The 23,880-nt window shown below is 41.7% G+C and overlaps 1 protein-coding gene across 1 annotated transcript in view; it reads left to right on the top strand.

Annotated features, from left to right (window-relative positions):
* LOC110528159 (testis-expressed protein 264) overlaps window positions 1-23,880 on the top strand; it is a 120,326-nt gene that overhangs the window by 94,015 nt on the left and 2,431 nt on the right. The window contains exon 3 of the mRNA XM_021609987.2: window positions 15,484-15,676. Coding sequence (XP_021465662.2) covers window positions 15,484-15,676 — 193 coding nt within the window. The remainder of the gene's footprint in view (window positions 1-15,483; window positions 15,677-23,880) is intronic.

A 23,880-nucleotide genomic window follows, 5' to 3' on the forward strand; every position in this document is an offset into this window, starting at 1 on the left:
ACTCCGAGGGCCCTCACCTCCTCCCTGTAGGCCATCTCATCGTTGTTGGTAATCAAGCCTACCACTGTTGTGTCGTCCGCAAACTTGATGATTGAGTTGGAGGCGTGTGTGGCCACACAGTCGTGGGTGAACAGGGAGTACAGAAGAGGGCTCAGAACGCACCCTTGTGGGGCCCCAGTGTTGAGGATCAGCGGGGTGGAAATGTTGTTGCCTCCCCTCACCACCTGGGGGCGGCCCGTCAGGAAGTCCAGTACCCAGTTACACAGGGCGGGGTCGAGACCCAGGGTCTCGAGCTTGATGACGAGCTTGGAGGGCCCTATGGTGTTAAATGCCGAGCTGTTGTCGATGAACAGCATTCTCACGTAGGTATTCCTCTTGTCCAGATGGGTTAGGGCAGTGTGCAGTGTGGTTGAGATTGCATCGTCTGTGGACCTATTTGGGTGGTAAGCAAATTGGAGTGGGTCTAGGGTGTCAGGTAGGGTGGAGGTGATATGGTCCTTGACTCGTCTCTCAAAGCACTTCATGATGGCGGAAGTGAGTGCTACGGGGCGGTAGTCGTTTAGCTCAGTTACCTTAGCTTTCTTGGGAACAGGAACAATGGTGGCCCTCTTGAAGCATGTGGGGACAACAGACTGGGATAGGGATTGATTGAATATGTCCGTAAACACACCAGCCAGCTGGTCTGCGCATGCTCTGAGGGCGCGGCTGGGGATGCCGTCTGGGCCTGCAGCCTTGCGAGGGTTAACACGTTTAAATGTTTTCCTCACGTCGGCTGCAGTGAAGGAGAGTCCGCATGTTTTGTGTCAGGCCGTGTCAGTCGCACTGTATATACCATGTGTATCCTGTACATATGACTAATAAAACTTGAACTTGTAACTACTGCCCCTGCTCCATAGTGGTATCCTGTCTTATTCCACTAGCACGGCAGCAGGGTCTTCCGAAGCATGTGTAGTTCTTTAGTGAAAGCCATGTCTGGTCTAGTGGTCTTTGATTGTCTCTGACTACTGTATTTTGTTGTGTTTTGTCTCCTTGATATCTACCTCACACACACACTGTTCTGGCAGCGCCACTAGAACTGGAACAGCCCATCTCCACCACATATCTAACAGTAAGTGTCCTGGGAACCCAAACCTCCCCAGCTCAGTGAATGAGCAGACGATACACTGAGAATCCACTTCTTTTAATGCTAATAATCATTCTATATAATTACCCAGTTGGAATCATGAAGAGATTCTTTTGAAAAACTTTAGATAGAGAAAGTGGGACAGAGATGGAGTAGAGAGGGATTTACACATCGTGTGACAACTTTAAGTTTTTCACCTGTTACAAATTCTGCTTTCTATCTGAACGGGCATTTATAGAATGCAGTCCATTAAACCCAATTTCTCTTGTTTTGATTTGTGCATTCATCTTTGTCATGTCTTCTATCTGGCTAACATTTGGAATGATAAACTCTTCTCCACGCCTTAGCTGAGAGGATGACCGATTTGGTATTTGTTTGTAGTCGTATTGCAGCAGCTCCTCTTCACAATCCATATATGACCCATAACCTTTTTTTGGACAGAGGGAAAAGTGGGCTTTGGCGACATCTCATTAGCCAATGAGGAGATTAGGTGTGAGGGGGGGACTGAAGAGCTTTAGGAGGATATGATGGGTTCTCTACAGATGGATCAGGGAGAATGAGAAGGTGATCCTTCACTAAAGGCTGAGCAAATATAAACTCTATGGGATTCATTTCATAGTCTTTTACTCTGATAACAGTATTGTGCTTGAGTTTCCACTATGCTGCTTGCGTACTGAAGACCCTGCACAGTTTTCTTTATCTGAAAAACTAGAGCACTTTACTTTCAAAGAACTATATGTTCCTGACCTGCACAGCCATTCAGTTCAAAGACCTCTACATGCTACAGTAGGTTTATTTATTGAGTGTTACTGTTGTACATTCCTGCTGTATTGCTCCAGTGTTTAAATGTCCAGCTAAACTTTATAGCAGATCTCCAGTCAGAGCTGTGAACATTTTTGATGTGTTCTGGCCCTATAGACCCCCCTAAGAGACGTGACCTGCTGCTCCGCTTTCCCTCCTCTCGCCTCTCTCCTTTCCTCCCTCTGTTGCTGTCACTGGGCTAGTCACAGAGAGGATAGAGAGATGGCAGATGGAAATGAGCAGAATAAATGATGAGCCTATCACAGAGACCTTTTGAAACACTCTCCCCCGTGTGAAGGACAAACAAGGCTACCATCACACATCTGGAAATGAAAAGGCTGCTTCTGTATTGGCGTCTAGCCTAAGTGATTGAAAGAGGGAGAAAGGCGTCTTAAAGACTCAGAAGTAGTGTTGCTTTTCAGTTTATTACCAGTGGTTTGTGTAAGGCCTATGTACTGTACTGCACAGTGCTCTACAGTTATTGATACATGTTGAATAGGCAACCTCTACTGCTTCTAGGGCTAACAGTTTCTGTGGCTTGAATGCTCCAAGGGTGGTGTTACAGTACCTGTGTTTCCTTCACTCCTATAGTGTCTATGAAGAGGGAGGCTGTCTACTCTCAGAGCAGCTGCCAGAGAGAGCAAAGTCACGACAAAACCCGACGAGATCCTCCCTTCTCTCTCTCTCTCTCTCTCTGTCACTCTTTCTCCTAATTTTCCCTGTCTTACCTCCAGTCACACCAACACTTAATGAACTTCCCAATTAAACTAATTATCCTTAACGACGCTAACTCTTTCCTTAAAAATGTTTGCTTTCGAGGGCAGAAAATCTAATTAGGCAGTTTGTATTGAGGGAGTTGAACATTGTCCTTGTATACCAATTGACTACGGTTGCTCAATCAATTTGTCCCCGCTGCTTCGCTCTTCTATCTCTGGGTTTCTTTGTCTTGTCTTGGTCTGTTTGAATTAATTAGTCAGGGATTTCACCATCGATCCAGGAGGAGGCTGAGGCTCTCTCATGATAATCTGCCTTCATTGTAAGCAATTGCTTGCTAATTAATTTTGCAGGACAGTTTTCAAGTGTGATGCTCTGTGTCCAAATGCTCCATCCTCAAAACCTTCACTCTCTCTCCAGTAGTAGGGATAGTTTTTATCATCTGTTGCAATAGCAGCTAATGGATGCTCTGATAAAAGTATTGTCACTGAAATGTTGGTGTTGGTGTGAGATCCATTACATTGTTAGTGGAGCATCCAAGATCACCAGTGTGCTGGATGTGTGTTTGTTTTTTTCCCCTAGCTTTCCTAGCTAATGGATGTGTGTCATGTCGTTGACGTGTTTCAGGGATGTTTCTGCTCTGTTTTGATGCAGATAACTAGGGAGAAAATAAGAATAGTTAAAGCACAGTATTTTTATCTCTGATAACTTCCTTGTCCATTCTCTCATGTCGGTCTGTCTCTGTCTAGAAGGCTTCCAGCACAATTATCTATTTTATTACACCATACAGCACACTCAGTGAGAAGTAATGATATCAAATCTCAGAAAGTTTACAGTTTGGAAGCAAGTGTTCCTCACTCTCTGTGTGTGCTGCTGGGTTTGCATGTGGTTAGTAGTAGGGATGCACAATGTATCGGTGAGCATTTTGGAATCGGACGATATTAGCTAAGAATGCCAACATCGGTTATGGCCTGACGTCTAGTTTAACTCCGACATTAAAAACCGATGTCACAGCTACCGTGTAGCGGTATTTATTAGAGAGGGGTAAAGAAAGATTTTGTTTGGGCGCCAGGCAGATATTAACCATGCCGAAAGGAAAAGAGTAGAATAGAGAGAGTACCACTACCAGACCCACACACATCAGCAGAAGAGACTGCCTAGAGTGTAGCCTGTTTACCAGATAGCCAGTGGAGAGAAAAGAGAATACACACCATATAAAACCCACATCACAGCACAGGGGTAACCCCAACAAGAATACCTGATACAATAATAATACTAATAATGGCAGAGCAATTTAAAAGCAACTTCATACAAGAAAGAACCCAGTCATCAACAGAGGATTTGCAATAATCTGTATTATCTTCCAGTGGATGAGTGCAGAGGGTATGAATGTGGGGGGTGTTCATAGACACAACAAAGGCCTTAAAAATGTCCACAATCTTCTCGGCCACATGTCATTAGTACACCTCACCTCAATACAGTTCACATAACAATACACAACTTGCAAGCAACCTCCCTTTTAACTGAAATGTCCATCCAAATACTTCTGGCAGGGCAATAATAGTCCAGCTCTAATGAACTTCAATGGGAAGTGCATTTGAAAAATAGACAGTCTGTTGCAGGATAAAGCACTGGGATGATAGAGGGAAGAGAAAGAGAGAATGAGAACAAGAGAGATCTTAGCTGTGGTCTTCGTGTGTGCTGGTGTACTGTCCGACTGTCCGATGGTTTGTTGGTTTGTATGTTAAAGCTTCGCAACAATGTTGCTACTAATCCATGCGATCCATAACGGGCGCGGTCCCAAACGAAAACCACCACGATCTAGAGCGATCACACCGATGATTGAGTTAAATACTTTATAAACTACACACGCTGAAAACAAATAAAACTTCTGCAGCACAGCACACACATTCAAACTGTTGCGCCACCCAAGAGCTCCTCCCAAAAGAGCTGAAAGAGCTGTCTTTATTTCCTCCTTCCTTACTGCTCATGCGCTCTTAAAGTGGCAGCGCACGGTGAAAGCTCCATGCAGATTTCGCCACAACCGCGCATACCTATATAACGTAGGTACATGACGTAATGACGGCATTTAAAAGTTTGCACTACACGTGCAGTACAGCATTCCTAACCTAGCCCACAATGTCTGCTGTGTGGATCGAGCAATCAACAAGTTGAGCAGTCATTTTAAAGAGTAAGTCAATTTCAGGGAGACAACTCAAAGGCGAAATCCATTAAAGCCACGATAATGAAATTCATTGCCCTTGACAATCAACCGTTTTCTGTCGTGGGTGATGTTGGCTTTCGCCGACTGGTCGAGCACTGGTACACACTACCAAGTGCGCTATTTTTCAGATGTTGCCCTTCCGGAGTTACACAGTAATAGCGTCATTGCTATTAGCTTCACGATATACATACTATGGAACGCCGTTTTGGTCTTTGAGTGTCAAAAAAGATACAGTAGCACTGTCAAAGCTGTACAAAAAAGTCTGCAAACACCGGCCACAAACGATGTGTTTACAATACCACGTTGGTAATAAAGCATCACTTGTTCAACCGCAACTTCTGGGGTAGATAGCTTTAGCTTGGTACCTAGCTAGCACCAATACAACCAGACTGAGAACAATGACGAGTAGAAACTGCAGTCATTTTCATTATTTTTAGCAATGATTTAGGAATCCTAATGAGTAAGTATTTGCTAGGTTGCCACTTGGCTAGTGCGACTCGACTGGACCGGGTTATGTGTTGTAAAGCTAGCAACAATAAGGATTAGGCACAATAGTGGAATTTGTGGTTTGCCTTCAAAATAAAAGATGTCATTGACAGTGATCCAAATCAATATTAAAATGATGATATACTTTTATTTTTAAAACTAACCACAAAGTCCACTTTTGTGGCTAATCCTTATTGTGGCTAGCTTCACATAGATGGCTCCGACCACCATTCATCAAATAAGAACTCTTCTAAATTAGGGTTATTTTAGATGATGACACCTAGCTATATAGTTAGCTAGCTAACAGTCATATAGCTACTGAAACAGATGTCCTTTTGCTGTGTTTTTGGAGAAGAATATTGTTTGGATCCATGAACTAGCTAGCTTTTTTTATGAACAGCACCGTAGGTGCGCGAGACACATTTACAGGCATCATAGCATACGTGTCAATGAATCATTGTGACATATAAAATATGAGTCATAGTGTAATTACTACGTAAATTATGTATGAACGTGTTAAATTATTATGTGACATGCGGTCATATTCAGGTCCTGATTGGTCACCAGGCTTATTTGACAAGTCAAATAGTGTTATTTGACGTGTATCTTTTTTGACAAGCAAGAACCCAACCAACATTCCGTAGAAATCCTGGTTGAGAATGAAACGGCTGAACAATGAACAACGAAATAGCACAGCAAGTAAGTGAAAGAAATAGGTTTTGATTATGTTTTACTGGTAATGGGGACATACGTAAATGGCAAAAAAATAACTATTGTGTGTAACCTTTATTTAACTAGGCAAGTCCGTTAAGAACACATTTTTATTTACAATGACGGCCCGGACGACACTGGGCCAATTGTATGCTGCCCTATGGGACTCCCAATCATGGCCAGATATGATACAGCTTGGATTCGAACCAGGGACTGTAGTAATGCCTCTTGCACTGAGATGCAGTGCTTTAGACCGCTGCGTCCATGTGTGTTTTAACTATTTAACTGTATTAGACTGGTTAAAAGGCCGGTAAAATTTTAAATATCTGTATCGTTATACAGGAAAATATCTGTATCGGCCAAAAATGTCATATCGGTGCATCAGTAGTTAGTAGTTATCACTGATACACTGCACCTCGAGATCAGGCTCATTGTCCAGGCTAGGGAGTTTTCACACTAAGTATACCAGTCTTTGGTTTGTACAGTAGCCTGCGTATTCTGTCAGGGAGGTAGTTCTGGCCTCCGGTTCAGTTGAATGGCTGTTGTTGTGGATGTCAGTCCTATATATCAACCATAGCATGTTGGTTAAATAATCTATAAAGCATTCCTTCATTATAATACATAGGACGAGATAAGAATGGAAAGGCGCATGGGTGAATTGTAGTGGGAATGGCTGAGTAGATAAGCACAGTGTGGGAAGAGTAGATATTTTCTTATCAGACTTCACAGCTCGATATGAAGAGAGCTTTCTTCCTGTTAAGATTTGTGTATCTAGAAGCTAAAGCCTAGTTTGATCTTCAAATAGCCTGTGTTCCTATACACAACTCTGTGTCTTTAGTGCTATAGCCTGAGATCAGCTCTGTCTTTAGCTCTATAGCCTGAGATCAGCTCTGTGTCTTTAGCTCTATAGCCTGAGATCAGCTCTGTGTCTTTAGCTCTATAGCCTGAGATCAGCTCTGTGTCTTTAGCTCTATAGCCTGAGATCAGCTCTGTGTCTTTAGCTCTATAGCCTGAGATCAGCTCTGTGTCTTTAGCTCTATAGCCTGAGATCAGCTCTGTGTCTTTAGCTCTATAGCCTGAGATCAGCTCTGTCTTTAGCTCTATAGCCTGAGATCAGCTCTGTGTCTTTAGCTCTATAGCCTGAGATCAGCTCTGTGTCTTTAGCTCTATAGCCTGAGATCAGCTCTGTGTCTTTAGCTCTATAGCCTGAGATCAGCTCTGTGTCTTTAGCTCTATAGCCTGAGAGCAGCTCTGTGTCTTTAGCTCTATAGCCTGAGATCAGCTCTGTGTCTTTAGCTCTATAGCCTGAGATCAGCTCTGTGTCTTTAGCTCTATAGCCTGAGATTAGCTCTGTGTCTTTAGCTCTGCAAAAAGCCACACTTTAGACTAACCCCAGACGCATATGCTTTTTACATGAGGAAACAAGATGAAATAATTTGATGAAGTAAGAAGACCAATTATTGTGCAGCACAGGAGCCGCTTAAATGCCTCTTTAACCCAGAAAAACACTACATTTTCATCAATGCCTTATAAAGCACCTGAATTATTGAGGAGCGGGTCATGTAACAGGGAGAAAAGTAACACAACCACGTGCACTGTTTTGGAAGGATTATAAAGGCTTTGTTACTACTGCCATATGCAGTAACCAACATCAGCATACTGCTCATCGTAATATGCTGTTCACTGGCTGCCTATTTACAGAGAAATATACATAGCAACCCAATAAACATGTATAATTGTGATAACCAACATGTATCCTTGTCTAATGGTTTTTAGTCTCTTCTTTGCATGTGGTTAGAGCTATTCTTAGCCAATGCTCCACAGAGGAGTTAACAGTTAAGCAGACGTGCTGTGCTGTTTATGCTAAGCTATACTGTGCTGTATAGATTCAAAGAGGTCCACTCTGTTCTCCATATGAGAGCAGAGCCCATCTCTGTCCCAGAAGCCCCTGATTAAACCTCCAGCCCCAGACTGAGCAGGTTAACTGGAAGCATGTTTACTCCTGTGCCGCCGACCATGGAAATGGATCTCCTCCAACCAGGAACACAGCGATGCAGGACTGCGATGCGGGGAAAAGGGCAGGGGGAGGAGGAAGGAAATCCCACATCCTCCCATTGTAATTAAAAACGTTCACGCCAGGAGCGCTATTTTGATTATGACAGGCCAGTTAATCTATCTCTTTTTTATTTCCTCTGCGGTGGGAGGGAGATATCTGATTGCATCAGAGGAGAAAATGAGCTACCAGGAGACAAAGAATGTACTAATCTATTTATCATTAATTAATAATGCATGTGGGTGGTAACTTTATTTATGTTTGGCTGTCAAATCAGGGAGTAATTATGGTGTGGCAGAGGGCAGGATCAGTGTGGGTGACAAATGGAACAGGCCTGGCGCCGATGGGCCGTAAATCTAACGGCCACTGTTGGCCATCCATTATTCACAAGCTCTTTCTTAATGATTAAGTGGTTAGGGGGTGAATGTTATTTATAATAACGGTTACATGGAGAAAATCTGAACTCTCTGAAATTAAAATGGATGGCCCTTACTTCAGCAAAATCTATTTTTACCTAAACCCTCCCTGAACTCTTGAAGAAGAAAAAAAACAAGTGACCCTCCCCCATACCCTTAATAATCATTAAAACAAAGTGGATAGCTGAGAACATGTAAACTCAGTGTAACATTGATGTGGCAACTCTCTTATGCTCTGCTATTGCACAATTCTAATTTGGCCCTGTAGGTCACATAAAGTTATCCCCAGTAAAATGAGCCCACCACCTCCACTGCTCGCACCTAATCCAGTCCCCACCTGTGACTGAAAACAGGGGGAGAAATGCCAATTGAAAAGCTCTCTCTTAAAAATGTAGAATTCTGTGTAAAATAGCTAAAAGGCTATAAAGTAGCATTTACTGTTAGTGAAGTTTCTAGGTAGCAAGTTAGCATACACTAGAGATAACTGGGCTAGTCATTGTCTAAATGACAGGAAGAAACACATTCATAACCATAATGTGGCATTTTAGGCACACTTGATGTTGTACGCCCAGCAGAGAATCAGAGATGAGGGGCAGCATAGGGCACACATGGATATACACTGAGTATACCAAACATTAGGAACACCTTCCTAATATTAACTTGTCTCCTCCCCTTCATCTACACTGATTTGAAGTGGATTTAACAGGTGACATCTATAAGGGATCATAGCTTTCACCTGGATGCACCTAGTCAGCCTTTCATGGAAAGAGCAGATTTGAGTCTATAGAATGGAGCAGCATAAACAAAGGTCATTGTTTTGTATACTCAGTGCATAGCCTAATAAGCAACTCATTATAAAACACTGAGAAATATAGAAATGTCATCAATAACAAGTTATGTGACCCTCCACTATTTATTTAACCTTTATTTAACTAGCCAAGTCAGTTAAGAACAAATTCTTATTTACAATGACAGCCTACCGGGTAATCGTGGGTTAACTGCCTTGTTCAAGGGCGGAACGACAGATCCCACTATGTCGAACAAACATATTATCTGTCAACGTTTATACAATTGTACCGAAACTTCCTGTTTCCATCACAGCTATCATGATAAAAAAATGTATACGATATGACTTTACGAGCATAAACCACGTTTCCATCCACAGTCTCTCTCTCTCTCTAATGGATGCATTCCATTGGAGCTGTTCATCCATTAAGGAGTGTGTGTGGTAGTGTGATCGTCTGTTGTGTCCTGAAGCTGTGGAGGTCTAGGAGGTTAATTACTTTCTCAATAGAAGATATCTCTCAGCTTTCATGTCATCTTTATCAGTCACAACAACACCGGCACACAGACACTACAGCAAGTCCTGATATGTCCAGAAAATATGCCCTATAATTTGAACACTACTGGTGCCTTTAGAGAGGATTTGTAGTGACATTTGCGAAATGCCTTTACAAATCACCTCTGCTCTGTGTTGGTCCCTGCCATTGGTAAACCAATGTAATTCATCCTTATTTGTATTCACCTTGATTTTTGAATGACTTCTATTTTTGTGAGATGGACTGTAATTCATATCAGGCTTTAAATAGCCGCTTGACAATAACCGGGCTCGGGATAATGCTAGCGGCAGAGCGGTCTCAGCAAACCATTACCTCCTGCAATAGTGGCAAATTCTTCTCTACCGGTTATATTCACAGGAAACAATCACTTGTTGAGTCAAATTATTATGCCATCAGATTGTAATCAACATAATTCACTGTATCCCCAAGTATTTTACAGTGACTGGCTTCTCTGCTGTGTTTCAGTGACTGGCTTCTCTGTTGTGTTTCAGTGACTGGCTTCTCCAGTGTGTGTTTCAGTGACTGGCTTTGTTTGTGTTTCAATGATCTGTTGAGCTGTACACTAATGTCATCCTGGGGAAAGAAATCTTCTTGATTGTTCTATCAGAGCAATGCTATTAGAGATATCAGAGACCACTAATGCAGCTAATATGTATTATCTAGTATGTTATTTTATCTGTCAAATCAATCTTAGTAAACGCTTCCATCTGCCTGTCACAGTGATGCCACACTATCTATCATATACTACAGGAGTGTTGCTGAAGTTTGAAGAGAAATGCCCCTCATTTCTCCTTGTGTCCTCACCCAACCCACGCAATAAAAGTTTGCATATGGCAGTAGCCCTGGGGGCTGGGGGGGTTTATGTGTAGCAGGTGATTCATACCACGGAGGAGCAGAACTAGCTAGCTACATACGTACTTTACCCAGGATAAGATTAAAACTAGTGATGCACCGATATGACATTCTTGGCCGATACTGATATCCGATATTTTCCTTGCCAACAAAAAAATATATACCGATAACGGATTTTAAAACATTTTGCGGCCTTTTAATCATTCTAGTACAGTTAAACCGTTAACACACACACGAACGCAGCTGTCTAAGGCACGGCATCTCCGTGCAAGAGGCGTCACTACAGTCCCTGGTTCAAATCCAGGCTGTATCACATCCCGCTGTGTTTGGGAGTCCCATAGGGCGGCGCACAATTGGCCCAGCGTCGTCTGGGGTAGGCCGTCATTGTAAATAATAATTTGTTATTAACTGACTTGCCTAATTAAATAAAGGTTACACACACACACCACAATGACCAAAAAGTTATTTTGGTGGCATTTACGTATGTCCCCATTACCAGTAAAACATAATCAAACCCTATTTCTTTCAATTACTTACTGTGGTGTTTTGTTGTTCATTTGTTCAGTCGTTTCATTCTCAACCAGGATTTCTATGGAACGCCGTTTGGGTCTTTGCTTGTCAAAAAAGAAAACAATGACCAGTAGATAGCCCTATTTGACGTGTCAAATAAGCTTGTTGACCAATCAGGACCTGAATATGACTGCACGTCACATAATAATGTAACGCATTCATTCATTTTTTATGTAGTTATTACACATTGATTACACTATCACTTGTATTTTATGTTACAATGATTCATTGATGCTGGTAAAGTTGTCTCGCGCACCTACAGTGCTGGACATAAAAAAAAAAGCTAGTTAGCTCATGGATGCAAACAATGTTCTTCCCCCAAAAAATAGCAAAAGGACATCTGTTTCAGTAGCTATACTATATAGATAGGTGTCATCATCTAAAATAACCCTAATTTATAAGACAGTTTTTATTTGATTAATGGTGGTCGGACCCATCTATGTGAAGCTAGCCACAATAAGGATTAGCCACAATAGTGGACTTTAATAAAAGTATGCCAGTCAAGCCTTATTAGCCAGATTAAGCTAGCTGGCTGGTTATAACGTTATCTTTGGGCAACAGAGTTAAGTAGCTGGCTAGCTAGTTATTTTCAGGAACTGAAGTTCAATTTCAATAGGCGAACAACAAGTGGCAACCTAGATAATATACTTACTCACAATGATTCCTAAATCATTGCTAGGAATAATGAAAATGACTGCAGTTTCTACTGGTCATTGTTTTCAGGCTGGTTGTATTGGTGCTAGCTGGGTACCAAGCTAAAACTAGCTACCCCAGAAGTTGTGGTTGAACAAATGAGGCTTTATTACCAACACGGTATTGTAAACACATCGTTCGTGGCTGGTGTTTGCTTGTATGCAGACTTTTTTGTACATCTTTGACAGTGCTACTGTATCTTTTTTGACATGCAAAGACCCAAACAGCATTCCATAGTATGTATATCTTGAAGCTAATAGCAGTGATGCTACTACTGTGTAACTCTGGTAGGTCAACATCTGAAAAATAGCGCACTTGCTAGTGTGTACCGGTGCTTGACCAGTCAGCGAAAGCCAACATCACCCACGACAGAGAACAGTTGATTGTCAAGGGCAATGAATTCCATTATCTTGGCTTTAACGGATTTCATCTTTGAGTTGTCTCGCTGAAATGTTCTTTCAAATGAAATTCGATTTGTTGACTGCTCGATCCACACAGCAGACATTGTGGGCTAGGTTATGAATGCTGTGTTGCACGTGTAGGGCAACATTTTACGTGGCGTCATTACAGCATGTACCTACGTTATATAGGTATGCACGTCAGCTTTGACATCTGTTTTGCACATCGGCTTTAAAATAGACATCGGTCGATACCGATGTTGGCATTTTTAGCTAATATCGGCCGATTCCAATATGTTCACCGAAATATCATGCATCCCTAATTTAAACCAATCAATCCCCTCGTTCACACTGCCACTCTTGCCCAATAAACAAAATGTATCACCAGCCCTCTCCTTCACCCCTCTCTCTCCCTCTTGTCTCCTAAAGTGAAGGGACAGCACACCTCCACAACCCACTGCCTCCATCTCTTGAATATATATTTGTTAAAATATTGTTATAAAAAATAAATGTATCATTTGTACAGTTCTTTATTACAAATTTTATTATTTGTCACATTTGACTGTGTAAAACCTTGCAGTGCTACTTTTTTCTTTAACATCTAGTGACTCCCCATCCCGCACGAGGGAGCGTAATCATCGACTGACACTAATTAGCATAACGCAACGGACATACATATTCCTAGAAAATATTCCTATTCATGAAAATCACAAGTGAAATATATTGATACACAGCTTAGCCTTTTGTTAATCACCCTGTCATCTCAGATTTTCAAAATATGCTTTACAGCCAAAGCTAGACAAGCATTTGTGTAAGTTTATCGATAGCCTAGCATAGCATTTTGTCCAGCTCGCAGCAGGTAACTTGGTCACGGAAATCAGAAAAGCAATCAAATTAAATCGTTTACCTTTGATGAGCTTCGGATGTTTTCTCTCACGAGACTCCCAGTTAGATAGCAAATGTTCCTTTTTTCCAAAAATATTATTTTTGTAGGTGAAATAGCTCCGTTTGTTCTTCACGTTTGGCTGAGAAATCGCCCGGAAATTGCAGTCACGATAACTGCGAAAAATATTCCAAATTAGCTCCATAATATCGACAGAAACATGGCAAACGTTGTTTATAATCAATCCTCAAGGTGTTTTTCAAATATCTATTCGATAATATATCCATCGGGACAATTCGTTTTTCAGTAGGACCGATTTGGAGTAATGGCTACGGGTAGCCGCCTACGGGTATACTTCAACATAAATGCGTAAAACTACGTCACAATGCTGTAGACACCTTCGGGAATACGGAGAAAGAGTAATCTGGTTGATAGTCCATTCACTGCACAATAGGGACCCATTGGAACGCAGCGCTTTCAAAAGATGAGTCACTTCCGGATTTGATTTTTCTCAGGCTTTCGCCTGCAACATCAGTTCTGTTATACTCACAGACAATATTTTTACAGTTTTGGAAACTTTAGAGTGTTTTCTATCCCAAGCTGTCAATTATATGCATATTCTAGCATCTTGTCCTGAAAAAATATCCCATTTACTACGGAAACGTTTTTTTTCCAAAAATAAAAATACTGCCCCGTAGTCACAAAAGGAGTGAGGTGTATATAAATTGAAATGTGATTGTTTATCTCTGAAATGAAACCATCTAGTGGTAGGTTTCAAACAAATACATGTCTGTCGATAAACAACCCCATGCCATAATTAGATACTTAAAAAACACACCAATCTATTTTAGAAGTTCTTGAAACAAAAAAAGCGAATTTATTAATATGTATGAAAATTGATTTATAGCGTTTTGGAATTAAATGTATAAACTCCCCTCTTTCATCACACATCTGCTTCCCTCCACCCTAGGAAAGTGACTATGTAGACATATGACTCTATATAAATGGAATGTTAATGCCCCGCATGTGGAGGAACATATCGCACATGCCATGAATTCCTATTCACGCACCATACATACTGTATACAGTATAATAGTGTTATGTCAGCACACTGGGAGGGTTTCATCATGTCGCTCCTCTCTGATCTTCTCTTCTTCTCTTCTTGTCTGATGCCTTCTGCCCATCTGCATAACACGCATAGCTTCTCATTGGAATGGACTCTTTCACATAACAGTATAGTTGAGCCCCGATGTAGCAGTAGTGGGAATGTGAGAGGCTCTCATTTTAAACCTGCACAAACATGGTGATCATTGGGTTTTTGGAATTCAAGGACAACAACAGGTTGGCTTGAGAAACCTAATATGCTGCTTTCTTTGGAAGGGTAAAGTTCTTCTACATGTGTCTAGAGGTTGTCCCTCTAAGGCAGCAATTTGCCCCTGCTCTAAGGATGATTCCATTTGCTGAGACTTATCCCCCATCAAAGGTCAATATGTGCTGCTATACAGTATGGATCATAGATCTTGTGGAATATCGGTATATATCAATCCTCATGTTGACTACCTCACCACAGTGAATGAGGTTATACAGCATATTGATGCTGTGAAACTTGTTTTTTTGTTTTATTAGTCCTTTAATTAAAAAAAAATGCCTGATGTCTTTGTTCCAGACAAAAGAGATTGGCTCATTAAATGTAGTGTTTGTGTCTGTGCGTGTATGTGCGCTCATCTCTCACACAGCCTTGTTCCAATCAGGGTGTGCTGGATAAGCAAACTGCCTAGCTTTAAACATTAATGAGCAGAGTGTGAAGTAAAGGTTTAAAGCAGGGGGCAATCTTATACCTCTGGAAAGAGTCTCTTTCAGGACTGTTTTGTGTTGCACTCTAGAGTGGGAGAGGAGAGAAATTAGTTTAAAATCAGTTTAATGGTTCACAGCTCTGTTTATTGTTATGGGAGAAACGCAGGGCTTAGTGATGTGGTACATGGTCAAGCTGACAAGTCTTTCTGGTCAACAGCAGCTGTCTTTAGAGAAGGACGTAGTCTTTCTTTAGAATAACTCACCCTACATTGTTGAGATAAGTGCTTTTTGGATACAGAACGGCTGAGCCTTAGAAAAGCTCAGGATTGGAGGGCAGATCTGACAAAATAGACTGCCTCTTGCCAATGGGAATCAAACATGCAGTTTGAACTCTCTTTCTCTGTCTCGCTCTCTCTCACCCACAGGAGAGGCAACTCCATGCTTGGCCATTCATTGAGATCAATACAGGGGACCTAACGCACTACATTGCTCCGCTGTCCTCCCAGAGCGGCTTCCACCACACTGGCTTCGTTGTGCCCGAGCTCGTCACACAGACAGCGGCCAAGACACCGGTGACAGAGGAGTCCTTGGACCAGGACAGAGGGACGGATATTTCAGGTACTCTAAGCCCCTCTTCCTTCCATACAACCACTGACATTGACCAACCAGGTGTGTTCTCCCCCGTTTGGGATGTAATGGGCAAGTTTAACTAACACCAAATATCTTTTAAGTTCTCATTCAACCTACCCAACCACAGATGCGTTTTAGCTAGTTTCATTCATAGCAAGAAAATAAGAGTGGATGGCCAGTAATGGAAAGTGAGACAAAAGCATTGAACAGCTTGTTCCACTAAGAGGTTTGTTTGAATTACTTCAGCTAGATGGAGTTTGTAGAGATTTAGCTCTACAGCTCTAGTCTATCCAAAGGTAAAGAATAAGATAAAGATAAGAGATATAAAGAACCAACAGACAGCCAGGATGAGCCTGCAGGTATTTTGTGCCCCTCCGTGTTGATCCCACCCAACAGCCCCTGGAATTGTTCTGTCACTGTGAGTATGTTTCTTCAAGTGAGATGTTTTTTTTAGAGCCACCGTTACTCTTTTAAACTTGACAGGTCCTATAGGTTAGCACAGCGGTGATATTGACTTTGTCTTTGCACAAATACTTTTAAGAGAAGCTGTGGGGTGTGTGTGTGTGTGGATAAGGCTGTGTGGGCTGGAGGTGTAGGTATAGACTGAGATGGCTCGTCTGAGAGGAGGAGACACAGAGGGTATGAGGAAACAAGGGCTCACAGAGGCTGTGTCTCTAACCGCTCTTCTTCATAAAGTACACCCCTTTGGTTTATCAGATGCCCTGTATTATGAGGGTTATTGTCTTTACTTTGTCCTGTCCATTCATGTAATGATGTCTGGGTGGGTTCAGAACTGATTACCATGTTTAGTCTCTTCCATTGGTCACTGAGGAGTCAGTGCCAGTCTGTTGTTGATGACATAGACAATACCCCCCCCCCCCCCCCCCCCCAGAATTGAGACAAAATGGTGTTCATTGGTAGAATTGAATATGTGGATGACAAAATATTTTGGATTTGTTCAATCAACAGAAAACCCAACTGAGTTCAGTTCACTGATAGTTTACTCTGAGTTTACTCTCCCTCTCTCCTTCCTCCTTTACCTCTCTCTCTCCCTGCCCCCTCATCTCTCTTCACCTCTCTCTCGCTCTTTCTCTCTTTCTTTCTCTCTTTGCTTGGCCCAGTCAAATTGTGTGGACTTCTGGTGGTGTGGGAGTTTGTCTGGTGTACTGTGTTGTGACGACATGACATGAGGATTTTTCACTTAAAGCTAAATCTAAATTGCTTCAATAATCAATCTGTCAGTCCCCCAGCAGATCTTGTTGAAGCATGCACTTTCTATATCAATCAGCTTACACAGTGGGTCAGCACAGTTCTGTAATACAGAAGGTGTGTGTGTGTATGTGTGTTTGTGTGTGTGTGTTTTGGGGGGTGGTTTACAGATGCTGCACATTATGCTCCTATATTTGGGACAATAATCACTCTGGATTCACCAGTAAAGCAGAAATTCATCCTCCTCTTTAGAGAGAGATCCAGACTGGCTTGTTGTTTGTTCTCATAATGAGAGACGGCTCAATCAGTGGTGCTGAGCTGTGTCTGATAGACCAGCCCTGGAAATCAAACTCCACACAGACCTCCCTGTGTGTGGCCAGCCAGCCTATGACTCAAACACACTGCCTTGCATGGGTGGGCTTGAGGGGTGGCTGTACTTGTACTGTACTGTACTGTACTGTACACACATCACTGCAGTACTGTGTGCTCAACGTCCCTCTAGAGAAATGACGATACAAATCATGTGCTCTTTACATATGATGATGATCTGACGATCACTACTATGTAAATAACTGCTTATTTCATAAATCACTAGGGACATACAGTGGGGCAAAAAAGTATTTAGTCAGCCACCAATTGTGCAAGTTCTCCCACTTCAAAAGATGAGAGGCCTGTAATTTTCGTCATAGGTACACTTCAACTATGACAGACAAAATTAGAATAAAAAAATCCAGAAAATCACATTGTAGGATTTTTTATGAATTTATTTGCAAATTATGCTGGAAAATAAGTATTTGGTCAATAACAAAAGTTTATCTCAATACTTTGTTATATACCCTTTGTTGGCAATGACAGAGGTCAAACATTTTCTGTAAGTCTTCACAAGGTTTTCACACACTGTTGCTGGTATTTTGGCCCATTCCTCCATGCAGATCTCCTCTAGAGCAGTGACGTTTTGGGGCTGTTGCTGGGCAACACGGACTTTCAACTCCCTTCAAAGATTTTCTATGGGGTTGAGATCTGGAGACTGGCTAGGCCACTCCAGGACCTTGAAATGCTTCTTAAGAAGCCACTCCTTCGTTGCCCGGGCGGTGTTTGTTTGGGATCATTGTCATGCTGAAAGACCCAGCCACGTTTCATCTTCAATGCCCTTGTTGATGGAATGGAGGTTTTCACTCAAATTCTCACGATACATGGCCCCATTAATTCTTTCCTTTACACGGATCAGTCGTCCTGGTCCCTTTGCAGAAAAACAGCCCCAAAGCATGATGTTTCCACCCCCATGCTTCACAGTAGGTATGGTGTTCTTTGGATACAACTTAGCATTCTTTGTCCTCCAAACACGACGAGTTGAGTTTTTACCAAAAAGTTATATTTTGGTTTCATCTGACCATATGACATTCTCCCAATCTTCTTCTGGATCATCCAAATGACATGTACTGGCTTAAGCAGGGGGACACGTCTGGCACTGCAGGATTTGAGTCCCTGGCGGCGTAGTGTGTTACTGATGGTAGGATTTGTTACTTTGGTCCCAGCTCTCTGCAGGTCATTCACTAGATCCCCCCCTTGTGGTTATGGGATTTTTGCTCACCGTTCTTGTGATCATTTTGACCCCACGGGGTGAGATCTTGCGTGGAGCCCCAGATCGAGGGAGATTATCAGTGGTCTTGTATGTCTTCCATTTCCTAATAATTGCTCCCACAGTTGATTTCTTCAAACCAAGCTGCTTACCTATTGCAGATTCAGTCTTCCCAGCCTGGTGCAGGTCTACAATTTTGTTTCTGGTGTCCTTTAACAGCTCTTTGGTCTTGGCAATAGTGGAGTTTGGAGTGTGACCGTTTGAGGTTGTGGACAGGTGTCTTTTATACTGATAACAAGTTCAAACAGGTGTCATTAATACAGGCAATGAGTGGAGGACAGAGGAGCCTCTTAAAGAAGAAGTTACAGATCTGTGAGAGCCAGAAATCTTGCTTGTTTGTTATTGACCAAATACTTATTTTCCACCATAATTTGCAAATAAATTCATTAAAAATCCTACAATGTGATTTTCTGGATTTTTTTTTCTCATTTTGTCTGTCATAGTTGAAGTGTACCTATGATGAAAATGACAGGCCTCTCTCATCTTTTTAAGTGGGAGAACTTGCACAATTGGTGGCTGACTAAATACTTTTTGCCCCACTGTAAATAAGGATACAAGTAGAAACAATAGGTGTTTTTTTATTTAACTAGGCAAGTCAATTAATAACACATTATTATTTACAATGACAGCCTAGGAACAGTGGATTAATTGCCTTGTTCAGGGGCAGAACGACAGATCTTTACCTTGTCAGCTCTGGGATTCGATCTAGCCACCTTTTTGTTACTGGCCCAACGCTCTAACCACTAGGCTACCTGCCACCCCAATGAGATGATTAGTATTCTCTGCAGGTCTTACTACTGTACCTCAGGGGACCTGTTTCACCAAGTGTGCCCGTGTGAGGAGGGTGTGCTTTTGCATGTCCTCCATTTGTTTCATTGCGCCAGTAAGGCATTTATTTTAACACCTGAACATTGCAGACTGTGCATGCTTATTCACAGATGCTGGATTGTGAGAAATTGATAGTGTCTGGGTGTTTCATTTTGGAGCACAAACTCAGGAGATAATATTTACCATGTCGAGGGTAGTTATGGAACATTACGTTTTCCTCCTATTCCTAGCTCCAACTTGGAAACTTTGGGATCATGCAGTGAAGAGCACCAAATAAGCTTCATCTGTCCTGGATGAACAATAGTCTGTTCTCATAGAGCTTGTTGTGCTGAACTGAGGTCTGGTTCTATATGACATCATCATTACCCTCCATAAGTATTACAGAAATGGCTTCAGTATAATTTAGTCCTACTGAATGTAATTTATTTATAATTGCTGTGTAATTACACAACAATTGCTACATTTTCGATGTGATTGTTATACAATTAGGCCTACATATGATTGTGTTGTTATAACCCCTCCTCTCCAAACTCCCAGCTTGCCTCAGTCTTGTCTCTCTAATTATCTCCTGCTCTCCTTCTTTATAGTGTAACTCTCAACCTCTTATTTAGCCTTTGTCCAACCCCTTCAAATGTTGAAGTTGTGGGTGGGGGGAATTGCTCATAACTATTCATTTTGGGGGTGGATAAATGTAGTTGTTCCTGATCCCAACACTTTCTCACTAAAGTATAGTTACCAGACGTCCACTGGCATGCTCTGATAATAAACCAACGTGCATCAGGAATAATTAAGACTGACATCTATTGCCACTTGCGCTGTAAATTTGAATCCCCTATGCGGCACAAGAAAAAATCTTTTGAAATGTGAATTCCCATTTATTGCAGTATTGTGTTGGGAATCCGCATTGCAGTATATACGCAGTAGCTCTTTTTCCAATGGTTAAAATGAACTCCCAGATTGGTCTTGGGTACTATATGAAACTTACAACTACTACCAGGGCAACCCCACTCACACTTATGCTATCACTTTTCAGAATTAGAAGTGTGTGGGCATGGATATGGTGTTAGAATTCACAACCGTTGAACTGTCTTAGCAGACTGCGCCACCAATCAGGCATAGTGGTTGGGAAAAAATACAATGAATTGACATGACTACCATTATCATCTATTTCTTGTTATGATAGAGGTAGCTATGAATCTAAAAGTATGATCCTCATAGCCTACATGGTTTGTTTTCTTTGTAAAAGCACATAGATGTGTATGAAACGGTAAGCAAAAATGTTGAATTTGGTCATGTGCGTTATTGCCTTTAGAATTTTGTGTAATGTCAGTAGTCAAGTCAAGGAAGCATCATTCAAAATATATGTGACTCGTTTCAAGAAACTAGGCATTTGTCGTGGATCACTACTTCGCAGGAGAGCCATTTGAATGTAAACTCTTTTTTTTTATCACAAAGTATTTTTTGACAGAAATTCCTTCTGGAAAATGCTAACTTTCATGTGCCTTAATAACAAACTTGTATGCCATCTGTAAATAAGAATACAATTGTTAAATTACGAGCCTAGTTGGTCAGCAACTTTCCCACTAGCCATGATTGGCTGAGACAATGAGTGGGCTGGACATGCCGAGAGAGGAGTTCAGATTGGTCTTCCATATAAAGGGCTTCTGTCTATTTGAGCTGGTAAGTCTGTGTTGGTAATCCTGTCGAACGTGACTTTAAAAAAAACATGTATCGTGTAGTGGAGCTGCATACATGTTGATCTCCACTTTCTGGAGGATCAAGTTTTGAAATCAGTGGAATTATAGTATGATAGCTAAAGAGATGGCGAAAACACCTGTCTACGGATTACATCTTCAAACTAAGGGCAACCATGGCATGGCATCCGTGACAGGGAGACATGTCCATCGTGCATGATGATGTAAGATAGTCTAGCTAGCTACGTTTTCAGATATTACATATTTCTAATTTTGACAAAGGGGTTTAATTTCAAGCTAAAGCGTACTGTTAGCTAGCTAGCTGACGTTAGCTGACTGGCTCGCTATCTAGTATTACGTGTATGATGTTATTATTCGTATCTCTGAGCCGTTTGCTTGACTAGTTAGAGCCTAATGTTAGCTAGCTAACATTAGACCTGGTTGGTTAGCTACCACTACCAGCAGATGCATGCGAGGTGTAGTAACGTCTTGAGTTGGCTTCAACATGATCTGCTTCAATTTGAGAGCTTTGTCATGACTTATTTCCAGGTGTTTGTGGGTGAAAGAAGTCAATTTTTGTTGTAAGGGTCTTCCTGGGGGGTATACTAAATAGACCAATTATTTCTTAGTTCAGCAACTGGTAGAACATAACCACTCTACCTGCCATTCTCCAGTACTACAGCCTGAGAATGGTCAAATACAACACATATATAATACCTCCATGGACCCACTGATAATCATCTTCTCTCATTGAGAAGGCTTAGGTTTACCCCTTTCATAGAAAAACTCAGGCATAATGAATATCACTGCCCAATATGCCCTTTTTAGAAATGATGGGTTTGCTGTGTATGGACTTGCTGGCTGGTAAATGGGATGTTTGTCAGCTTATTAATATGCCGTAAATAACCCCAGAGTCAGAACACCTCTCATATAGACATGGTCTCTCTGCATATTACAGACAGGCTCAGATACACTGGACCTGATAATGAGCTTGGTGAGAGATGGACAGATCTGAAGGATGTGGGACTTGTGTGAGGGGCTCAGAGACCATGTGTGTTTATTGCACTGTGGTCCCCTGTGACAAGATGGTCCATAACTCAGTGTGATGTGTAGATGGCATTTGTTTGGGGTGTGAACCCAGCAGGGGAGAGGAGAGACTGGACCAGGGTGTCCTGTTACCCTCCAGGGACACTGACAGGAGATTAATCCTCCAATGTTCCTTAATGAATTAACCTCTCCAAGGCTGTTGGAAGATGATTCCATACAAAGAGAGAACCTTTTGCTGGTTCATCAATGTAGGTGACTCTACCAAGACGTTTTTCTGCCAACTTTACCATACCGCTAACTTTTTCCCGCCTTTTCCTTATATCTGAAAGGTAGCGCCGATATCAAAGCTGACATTTTTATGTCCGCCTAATGACCTAGTAATCATTTAGGTTAAGTTCTGCCTATGGCTTAGTATGAAAGGCAGCCATAATGCTGAGGCGGCATTGGCACACACTATGCTCTAAACTCCATGGCAACACAGACCCATAACATAGTTAAATAATTAAACAAAAAATATGTGCTATTCTTTTGAAAATACAATTTATTAGGCTTGTGTTTCTTAGGATCTGCATAAACAAATAAGTAATTGAATCCGTTTTGATGGTGTATATATTATCAATGGATTTATTAAAATAGAGCCCACACACATCTGCACACCACTACTACCACTCGTCTCCGGCATGCAAACAGGAGGTATAAAGGTGTATGCTGGCAAGAATGTGGTAAAAATGGGCCTGTTGTAAGAGGATCATATAAACATTGCCCACTTTTTTACAGGCTAAATATGTAAATCCAATGTGAAAGCAGTAGCCTATACATGACCTGGGATGATCTCCTACATCACACACCTGTCACAATAGGACGATGCACATGCTTTGGATTCATGGGTTTACATAATGAGATCACATGATAGAGGTGACTGACTGGTGTCCTGTAGAATGCTTTCTTTGTCTGTTTCTTACAGTAATCAATGCTGAAAAGGTCTCATTTGTGTGCCTATTTTCAGCCTGTCCATTTCTGCACAATGACCACAGAGCTGGGGCCTAATTGAGATGACAGTGCTAATTGCAGTCACAATAGGCAGGAATTAATTTCTCCGGGCCCAAAACGATACAGACAGGGAGATGGCAGAGGTCATGCTAGCTTCTCTCCATGAAAGAGATTAAGATGATTAATTCATCTTCATTCCAGGGCTGTTATAACTACACACACAAGCACACACGCAAATGCACACAAACCACTCCAATCCAATATGTCTTGGATCATGACAAACTGAGGAGGATATTATGATAAGACACTGGTGGATATTCCTCCATCAGAAAGGACTAGCAATCATAGGCTAATCAGGCTCAGCGTTTGGCACATCTTAATTACTCTGAAAGCATCATGGGCCAGTTCATCATGTTATATGGAGGAAATCTCCGAAGCATTACGATAATAGTCCATCCTGGTGATGAGTGCACATATTGTTTATTTCCTGGACCAGACAGCAGAAACCACAACCATTTCCCCTCTGGTAAAGGAGTGAGTTGGAGAAATACTAAATGAGCAACCAAGCAGGATGCTATCGTTATATATCATGTGACTGACTTATATTGCTATGTAGGAATGGGCCTTTATCTTTATGACCAATAATATCAGTCTCATCATTGCTTAATAGGATTCGGGAGAGGAGTTGAATTTTCTGTAATGACCCATACTGATCCAACACACATGCGCGCACACACACACACACACGTATTCACGCATGCACACACACACACACACAGTATCCA

Source organism: Oncorhynchus mykiss, chromosome 7, assembly GCF_013265735.2.
Source record: "Oncorhynchus mykiss isolate Arlee chromosome 7, USDA_OmykA_1.1, whole genome shotgun sequence".
Classification (NCBI taxonomy): Eukaryota; Metazoa; Chordata; class Actinopteri; order Salmoniformes; family Salmonidae; genus Oncorhynchus; species Oncorhynchus mykiss.